This window comes from Folsomia candida, unplaced genomic scaffold, assembly GCF_002217175.1.
Source record: "Folsomia candida strain VU population unplaced genomic scaffold, ASM221717v1 Fcan01_Sc015, whole genome shotgun sequence".
In the NCBI taxonomy this organism is placed as follows: Eukaryota; Metazoa; Arthropoda; class Collembola; order Entomobryomorpha; family Isotomidae; genus Folsomia; species Folsomia candida.
Genome location: NW_019091207.1, coordinates 4,074,788 through 4,084,939, shown reverse-complemented (window position 1 = coordinate 4,084,939; position 10,152 = coordinate 4,074,788). Strand labels below are relative to the sequence as shown.

The 10,152-nt window shown below is 34.0% G+C and overlaps 1 protein-coding gene across 1 annotated transcript; it reads left to right on the top strand.

Annotated features, from left to right (window-relative positions):
• The first annotated feature begins 4,601 nt into the window (after positions 1–4,601).
• Positions 4,602–7,279, top strand: LOC110856411. Its single transcript, XM_022104897.1, has 2 exons — positions 4,602–6,327; positions 6,426–7,279. The coding sequence occupies exons 1-2, from the start codon at positions 4,602–4,604 to the stop codon at positions 7,277–7,279; spliced, it is 2,580 nt and encodes an 859-aa protein (XP_021960589.1).
• Positions 7,280–10,152: the final 2,873 nt, after the last annotated feature.

Sequence of the window (10,152 nt, the reverse complement as noted above, 5' to 3'; positions counted from 1 at the left end):
CTTTTCTAGAAAAACATGGAAGTGTTTTTTTTCAAATTTACCGAGATATTCGGCATGTTTTTATTTCTCCAAATTATTTAACAAAACCGATTTCTATAACTCTAGCCGAAATCCTTTTCTAGAAAAACATGGAAGTGTTTTTTTTTCAAATTTACCGAGATATTCGGCATGTTTTTATTTCTCCAAATTATTTAACAAAACCGATTTCTATAACTCTAGCCGAAATCCTTTTCTAGAAAAACATGGAAGTGTTTTTTTTTCAAATTTACCGAGATATTCGGCATGTTTTTATTTCTCCAAATTATTTCGAAAGCCATTCGTTTTGTCCGTCAGCAGGATATCTCTAGAACGACTTAAGATAATTAAACGCCGTTTCCCCCGTTGGGTTTCTAATTTTTAGCCCGAGTCAGGGCTTATGGAACCGTCATGTCCGTCCGTCTGTCTGTCTGTCCGGCACGATAGAGCCAAAGCGGCTGAACCGATTGACTTGAAATTTTTACGATATGCGTATTGGACAAAGTTAGGAAATGAGTTCGAAGATGGGCTAAATCGGTCCAGTGGTTGACCGGTGGGGGTCATCGGAGTGGGTGGGGTATTATGCACCAAAATTTCAAAATTGTTGTAGAGAGCTGAAATTTGGTACAGAGGTTGCTAATGGCTCCTACGAGATAAAAATGACTTCAAGTTGGAAAATTTTTTATCTTGAGTGACCCTATGGGGTGACCCATACCGATTTTTAAAAATCATCATATCGAACTGAAATTTGGTGGAGAGGTTGCTTATGGGTTTTAATGAAAGAATATGATATGATATTGGTAAAATTTTTATCTGGAGAGACCCTATGGGGTGATCCATACCGATTTTTAGAAATTGCTTTAAAAAGATGAAATCCGGCACAATGATACCTAATGGCTTCTAATTAAAGGATATGAAGTTAAAAGTGAGCAAAGTGCAACCAGAGTGACCCTATGGGGTGACCCATACTGATTTTTCCAAATCGTTATATGGAGCTGAAATTTGATATGGAGGCTGAAAAAGTTAAAACCACTGCTGGATAGCACATGCATACAGCTTAGAACTTCAGGATGTTAAAGAAGTCCACTGGTCATGGTGGTCAAGGCACATGATTTGTAACTAGTTCAAAAATTTTGTACCAAATAGTAGAAACTATCTAACAAACTTTTAACCATTCACAACACGGAAGTTGGTAATATTATGTCGGTCAATTTGGAAAAAAATTAGAAGCGGGCTCTGACTTATTGAGTCAGGGACTATGTCCCTGACTCAATAATATATAATGACTATATAATACAAGATATAATATAATATATAAATAAAAAAAAAAATATATATAATGACTATATAATACAAGATATAATATAATATATATAATGACTATATAATACAAGATATAATATAATATATATAATGACTATATAATACAAGATATAATATAATATATATAATGACTATATAATACAAGATATAATATAATATATATAATGACTATATAATACAAGATATAATATAATATATATAATGACTATATAATACAAGATATAATATAATATAAAAAAAAAATATAATATAATATAATACTATATAATAATATATAATGACTCTATATGGAGTCTGCACTGTAGGTTTTAGTTATTGGTGGAGTTCGATAATGAGATTAATCGGACCACCCCCGTCCGCCAAGATTGCAGGCCAAAATATAACAAAATTCTGTTCAAAAATTTACTTTTCATTCACATTCACTCATTTTCTTTCAAGCTCATTTCACTTCATCTGACTTCACTTCTTACTTCGCCGCATGTATTGTATTTAAGCATTGGGTGACAAATGAAATGAATGGAAAAATGTTCATTCATAATCATTCATCTGAAATGACGGAATTTTTCAATCATCTTCATTCAAAACACAGGAAATTCATTTTCATAATCACTCACATGAATGATAGTGAACAGGTATGCATATGTGGTGCCATTTTAGAGGAAATTCCACTTGCAAATTCAACACCGTCAATATTTCTGACCTTATGAGGAAGAGGTCAATGGTCAAAAATATACAATTGCTATTTATGGTATCATTTTAGATGAAATTTCAATCGTTCTCATGTTACATTTTTATATTAGTTTGCAAGGATGTATTTGTAAGATCAGTTGTGACGCGAAATGACGCCTGTACACCAGCACTTGCTTAAAACTAAAAGAATGTGGAAAAAGGGCTTTCTGTCAAATCTGAGCAGTTTAAAATTGCGTCATTTAAACATCTGAAAGGAATGTTTTATTTAATTTAGTAATTAATAATGTTAAAAGATTTTTGGTTGTTCGTGGTTTTGGTCACATTTTCATATCTTTTTGCATTTCGGAAACTAAAATGATCACGATCAAGTAATTTAATGTCGTGGGAAGGGAAAGACTATAAAAAAATAATTAGAGATGTGGAATTATCTAACTGTAAAAAGTATTAGGATTTAAACGACGCTGTCGATTTTTTTACATAATGAAATTACTCAAGAGTAATTCAGATCCAATTTGTTCAGTCTTAAAATTTGACAAAAACCCAATCAAACTTGCAATGTTTTAGGAATTGCGAGTCCAAATATATGACAATGACAAATATCAAATTATGTAATTTGCACTGTTTACAACATAACTTTTCGCAAATTCAAACCATTGTGAAAAGCTCTTTTCTAGACTAGGATGAAATTTTTGTTCTTAAATTTACCCAAAACATCGATATGCTTTTATCTCGAAAACCATGTATTTGTCAAATAAGTTGTGATACCAAATGGCACGCTTACACAAGTAATATTTAACTTGCTTAAAAACCGAGGAAAGTTATAAAAACTTAAAAATGTGTACTTGACGGTTTTGTGTCAAATTTGATCAGCTTAAAATTACGTCACAAATAATATTCAAAAATTGCCTTGTAGTTGTTTTGTGATGGCTGTGCTTTTGTTCATAAAATCGGCTCGTTTTAATTTTTTTGATATCGAAAATTGAAATAATAAATCGTTTCAACGAATGTAACAAAGAGGTGAAAGAGGTGTTTCACACGTTAAAATGAATATTTATTGTATTGTTTGCGTATCATTTTGTTATCGTATTGTTTGTGGAGTTGTGAAATGAACTGTGAAAAAAATGTAGGATTTAAACGACTTGATCGCTTTTTTTACACAATTAAATTACTTCACAGTAATTCAGATCCAGTGGGGCCAATGAGAAAATCTCACAAGCGTCAATAAAACTTCGAATGTTTTATGAAATTCGAAACAGTGCGAAAAACACTTTTCTATAAAAGGATGAAATTTTTTTTTCCAAATTTTACATCGGGATGGTTTTATTTCTCGTGAATTTTTCAAAAACCATTTATTTGGCAAATAATCTGTGGTGCGAAATAACACGTGCACAGTAACACTATTTAAAAACGGTGAAGTTTTTTCTTTTAATTTAAAAAATATGGAAAACAACGGGGTTCTGTCCAATGGTTTGTCAAAAGTTTAAAATTTCATCTATGGTTGGTGGATTTAGTCAAGTCGCCACGTTTTCATATGTCTTTGCATTTTGGAAAGTATAATAATAACGATTAAGGAATCTAAGCTCGTGGAAAGATTACAAACTAAAAAACATTGCAAAAAATTTTGCAAAAAAATTTTGCAAAAAAATAAGTACATATGTAAAGTTTGATAAAAAATATGATAAAATGTAGGATTTGAACGACTTTGTCGAATTTTGTATATAATCTAATTACTGAAGAGTAATTCCGATTCGAATGGTGTAACTTGACAATCTGGCGAACGCCAATAAAAATTGCAATGCTTTAGGAAATTCGAAACATTGCGTAACCAAAACTCTTTTCTAGAAAAAGATGTATTTTTTTCAAATTTACACTGAAAATCGGTTATTTTACAAAATTTTCTTATCCCTTGCTGAGGAAAGTTATACAGAAATCTTTAAAAAGAGAAATTGAAAGTTTTGTATCAAATTTTAATAGAACTTTTAAACTTCATAATTTGAACGTCTTAAGTTTTGAAAAATGCGGTACAAAATTATTTTGAAAGTTTCTTACTGGTTATTAATATCAAATCTGCAAATTTTAAGTTTTCTTTATATCTCGGAAACATAACATCACGATGACATTCTATTTTATTAACTCAAAAATTACAAAATCTTGCATTACTCAAAATACTCGCGGTACTCACGTACAGTACTCGAAGTACTCTATAATCAGTCAGATTTATGTCGGAATTTATAATTCCACCCCCACCAATTTCATTCATATGAGTGATTATGATAGTGAATGATCGTGAATGAGACTAAAATTTCTCTGATTTGAATGAAAATGACTGAAGGATTCTATCATTTCAGACAAATGAACGTGAATTAGAAGATTTCTCACTCCTTTCAATTTTCACCCTATGCTGAATACATGGGGCAAATTAACAAATGAAGTGAAGTGAAATGAAATGAATTTGAAATATAATTACATACTGAATGTAAATGAAAAGTTTAATTCAGAAATCGAGATGAGTGACTTTTGAGTGAAAATATTTTTTTTGAACACGTATTCATTCACTTATGTACGGCTTACGAATGGATGGGAATCAGAGACTTCAAATATTAATATTGCAAATTTCACAGTCTTCTCCAATAAACGATCTGGGAGAGGAGGTGGAGTCGCGATATATGCTCGCAACGACCTTTGCGCCACTCAAGTCGCTGCTTCAAGTGACCACGAATTTGAAGCTCTCTGGGTTTACTTCCGGCCACATCATCTACCAAGATCCATTTCTGGAATTATTGTTGGGATTGTTTACCTCCCTGCTGGTTGGAAACCTGCTGTTGGTCGACGTCTATTTGACCACGTCACAGTATCTATCGACACTTTTACTCCAAAAATATACAAATTCCGGTATTGTATTAGTGGGCGATTTTAATCACTGGAACTCTGAAATAATCTGTAAAATGTTTAAAATTAAACAAATAATAGATTTTCCTACTTTTATGAATCCCGACGGAGAGTGTGCAACGCTCGATTTGATAATGACTAATTTGACACAATTTTATCGTAAACCAACAGAATCTCCACCACTTGGACAGAGTCGACACAAGTCCATATTCTTAACGCCGATGCCCGTCCATCAGATGGCAGTCAAGAGCAAAATAACTAAGGTTACTCGTCCACTAACAAGTGAAGGGATGAATGAACTTCGTGACCTACTTCATAAAGAGGATTGGAGCGACGTACTGAATTCGAAATCTATAGACACGAAAGATAAGGTTTTCCACAAAATTATGTTTGGTTTAATCCATAAATGCTTCCCTCAAAAAACTACGCAGGTTTGTACGAACGACAAACCATGGTTTTCTCCAGAACTCCGCCATCTCATTAAAATACGGGACAAACTCTTCAAACAGAATGACCCAAAGTGGAAAATTTATCGACACAAAGTCAGAATGAAGATAAAGTCTGATCGACTCAACTTCCGCAACAATTTTAGCCAGAAGCTGGGTCAATTAACATCTCGATCCTGGTACGGACTTGTGAAAAAACTCACGGGAGCCAGCTCGCGATCAATATTGACCATAGCAGAAGGCATCGACAACAATTCGAGTCTAGAAGGTGACCCATACACAATTCTGAATCGTGTTAATGACCACTTCGCCAGCATCACCAACTCTAAATCTTCATCTGTCCCCGTCAGTATACCATGCTACCTCCCTAGTCATCTTCCTCCTATTGAAGTATCCCATATTGAGGTCTACAAAAAGTTGACGGCACTCGACCCATGCAAAAGCAATAGCTCCCAGGCCGTCCCCTCAAAAATATTAAAGGAATGTGCAATTGAGCTTTGTTACATCCTGTCGCATCTTCTAAACTCCTCCTTCGAATCTGGTGACCTTCCTGCATCATGGAAAGACGGATTCATCACCGCCATTCCTAAAACCCCTTCAGTCACCTCCTATTCACAACTACGCCCAATCACAGTCACCAGCAACCTGGCAAAAATCGCAGAACAATTTATCTACGAAGATATATATGAAAAAATATCAAGCCAAATAAGTGTACAACAGTTTGGAGTCTTAAAGAAGTCCTCTACTGCTCACTACCTTATCCAACTTTTCGACTTCCTGCTTAAATCCATTGATAAAAAGCCATCTCAAGTAATCATTTCTCTGCTGGACTGCGAAAAGGCTTTTGACCTTATTAATCACAACATTCTTATCAATCGACTTATTAAAATGGGAATAAACGAAAATTCCATTCGTTGGATTCAATCCTTCCTTACAAATCGGAAAAACTGCTTAAGGGAACACGGTTTATTCTCGAGCTTCCAACCTATGACACGTGGCTTGCCCCAAGGGACACTATTAGGCCCTCTGTGTTTTATAGTGACCTTTGACCCACTCTTGCAGCGTCTCATGGCATTGACCCCGTAAACTCCAGAGTTTATGGGTTTGTTGATGATCTCACCAACTTAGAAGTTGTAAGTGGAGAGCCAATCACTTCATCTTCTCTCCAAGTAGCAAGCCACACCACCAAAGAAATCGACATGCGACTTAACGCCAAGAAAACCGTATCACTCGTAGTCGACACCCGCCGCAAACCTGAAGACCACATCATCTCAGTTGACTCGACGCCCATCCCAAAAGTCAATTCAGTGAAGCTTTTAGGAATCATTATCAATAACAATTTGACCTGGGATGATCATATTAAGTATATTACCATCAAAGCAGCGAGCCGATTGAACTACCTTCGTAAATTGAAAGCTCTTGGTTTTCAGAAAGAAGAACTTTTGATAGCCTATTGCAGTTTCATACGTCCCGTCCTCGAGTACAATTCCACAGTTTGGGGACCAGGACTGTCAATTGATCAAGCCAGCGCTGTAGAAAAAATTCAACGACGAGCCGTGTCGTCCATCGTAAACAAAAAAGTGAACGAGACTAGTTACGATGACCAACTCTCCAAATTAAGGCTGGACACATTACGGAAACGAAGAGAACTGGCACTTACACGTCTCGGAGCCAGCATTCTGCAGAATCCAAGGTTGAGGAAAATGCTTCCTGAATTCAATAAGAATACCAACGCCCGCTCTCTCCGACAGATGAATCTTCTAGTTCCACCCTCGACATCAAGAAAACGATACAAGTTCTCAGCAATCCCAGCAATGGTGGAACTTATCAACGCAGAGTTCCGACTCAAGAAATCGTTTATGGGAAAACAATATCTTCATAATGAGTCAGACGACGATTTTTACAACCATTACTGATTTGTTAAATTTTTTGAATTTTAAATTTTCTATCACCCCTCCCTTATCTGTTTCTAGGATAATGACGATGTAAGCACTTCAGCTTGTTCTGCAGCTTGATCAGATGAAATAAATCATTATATTATTATTATTATTTACCTTAGGGTAATTGACTAACCTAGAAATCAAGGAAAACAAAAAAAAATACGTAGGGGCAATTTTATTTGAAATTTTAGGAATTTGGAGGTTAAACGTTGGAATGATAAATTTTCAGAAAGTATGATGAAAAAAACTGAATAAAACAATTCTAAACAATGAATTTGATTCACAAATTAATCCTACCAAATGGGAAGTATTTTTTCTTTTCCTTGTATTTTTAGAAACTAATTGTAAAACAATAAAAATTTAGAATCTTGGTGAATTTCTAAAAAAATAATTTCGGATGTGGAGTTTTCATAATGTGTCAAAAATCTCTTATTTGGAATACATTGGGTAATACGAAAACATAATACGGAGGGAAATGCATCGGGGAGGAAAATGTATACTGGAGGAGACGAGCGGGAGCGGTTTAGCGGGAGCAGATGAGGGGGAGGAATTTTCCCATCACCGGCAAGTTTCAACATAGCTTGCAAATGCTTTGCAAATGTAGAACTTTGCTCAGAACTCTATTCTAGAAATGGATAGATTTCAAAATTTACCCAGAAAGTCTGCATGAATGTCTTTATTTGTAAAATTTGTAGAATTACATTTATTAAAAAAATGTGATCCCAAACGAGATCACTCTGATTACACAATCTTAATTGCTTAAAAGGAGAGGAAAGTAGTAAAAAAAGCTCTAAAAACGTTTGGAAATGATATGTATCCAATTTTAGCAAACGTCGCAATGAAAAGTGTCTGACAATGCGTAGTGAAAAATAACGTTAAAAGATACCCTCGCTGCTTGAAAGTTATATAAAAATTCTAAAAAAGTAATTGCACATATTGAGCAAAAAAAATGATAAAATGTTGGATTTTAACGACTTTGACAATTTTTTACTTAATCAAATTACTCACCAGCCCCTCAGATTCATTTTGTTTGACATTGAAAATCTAACAAACATCAGCATAATTTGCAAGGTTTTTGCAAAATTCGAAATATTATTGTGAAAAACTCTTTTTTTAAAAAGTTTTGGTACCAAATGTATATACATCGAAAATTGGCATGTTTTTATTTCAAAATATTTACATCGATGGGTTTTTAAACACATTGTCAGGTTTTTCTTTTTCAAGATTGCTTGGTTTCCTGATATTTCAGAAACTAAATCCATACAGATTTAAAGTTGTGGAAAGATTCTAAAAAATACAAGTGGAGTTGTGGGGTTAACAAATTTGATAAAATGTAGGATTTAAACGACAAATGCACATTTCTTGCAGAAAAAAATTATTCAGGAGTGGGTTAGATTGATTGTTCGACATGATTAGATTGATTGTTCGACATGATTAGATTAGATCGTGTGATTAGATCGACTTGTAAGATCTAACAAACATCAACAACATAATTTGCAAAGTTTTTGCAAAATTTCAAACATTATTGTGAAAAACTCTTTTTTATAAAGGGTTGGATTTCGTTTTATCAAATCTACAACGCAAATAAAAAGCAGCATATTTTTATTTGCTAAACTATTTGGGGGCCATCCATAAATTACGTAACGCAAGTGGGGGGGAGGGGGGGTCATGTGAAGTGCGTTACGAATTGTTACGAAGGGGGTGGGGGGTATAGCAAATTTGTTACGTAACACATTTGATAAACTCGACTAAGCCTCGCCAAGTGTGACACCGAGCGGATTGAATTCATGTCATCCAGAAGGTTTCAGTGTACGCATGCATTTATGTAAATATACCGAACTATTGCCACCCATAGTGGTGGAGATAGTCGGACATTTGTTAGCTGTTTAATAAAATTTGGCATCGAATTCTTGGCAGATTAAAAAAAATCCTTCACTCAACTAGAAAAGTAGGGCTCAGTTCCTTAAAATATTGAGTTTCGTGTTGGAACTTGAATAATTAAAAAGATATTTGTTTTCCCGAATAACGTCAAACCTTATAGCACTGGGAGAGAAAACCCAAGAGTGCTAAAAAAATCGTTGGGAATGCTTTGATTGTTGAGTAAATAATTATTTCCATCAGTTAAATTGTAAATTATTTCTATTTCAATTCTGAAAATTGTTGCATAATAAATAAATAGGTTGCACATGTCAATGGCGAATTTATTAATTTTTGTTGGATTAAACCATATTTTTGTTGGATGGTATGAAATCAACCCTGAAAATTTTGCATTTGACATCTAAAGAGATCACTTGCGGTGAAATCAAATTTATGTTAAGTTACGAATGGGGAGGGGGGTAGTCGAGAAGCGTTACGATGCCGTTACGAGGGGGGAGGGGGGGCTTCAAAAATGACGATTTTTGCGTTACGTAATTTATGGACGGCCCCTTGTCAAATAAGTCGTGAATCGAGAAGAGACTTTTACTAACGTACGACTTAAACTATTTGCTTGAATTATTGGCTTAGAATCAAGGACAATTTTTAAAAAATGTCCAAATGACAATTTTATGATTAATTTGAGTAATTTGGAATTATTTTATTTAAACGTCAGAATGATAAATTTTCAAAAACTATGACTAAAAATTGAAAAGATGGGTTGGCTTTCAAACAATGATTTTACTCCATGAATTAATCCAACCAAAAAGGCATATTATTTTTAGGCACAAGATTTCCTTGTATTTCAGAAACTAAAACAATGAAAATTTGTAGTAGTGGAAAGATTCTTAAAAATGTGGAAAAATTAGTAAAAAATTAGGTAAATGTGGGATTTAAAGGGTTATGACAATTTTTGGCAAAATCAAATTATTCAT

What these genes read in the sequence shown, in the direction of transcription:
- LOC110856411 (XM_022104897.1), top strand. Translation starts at nt 4,602, where the DNA reads ATGGATGGGAATCAGAGACTTCAAATATTAATATTGCAAATTTCACAG. An exon ending in AAACTGCTTAAGGGAACACG is followed by an intron (nt 6,328 to 6,425) that starts GTTTATTCTCGA and finishes CCACTCTTGCAG; the next exon opens with CGTCTCATGGCATTGACCCC.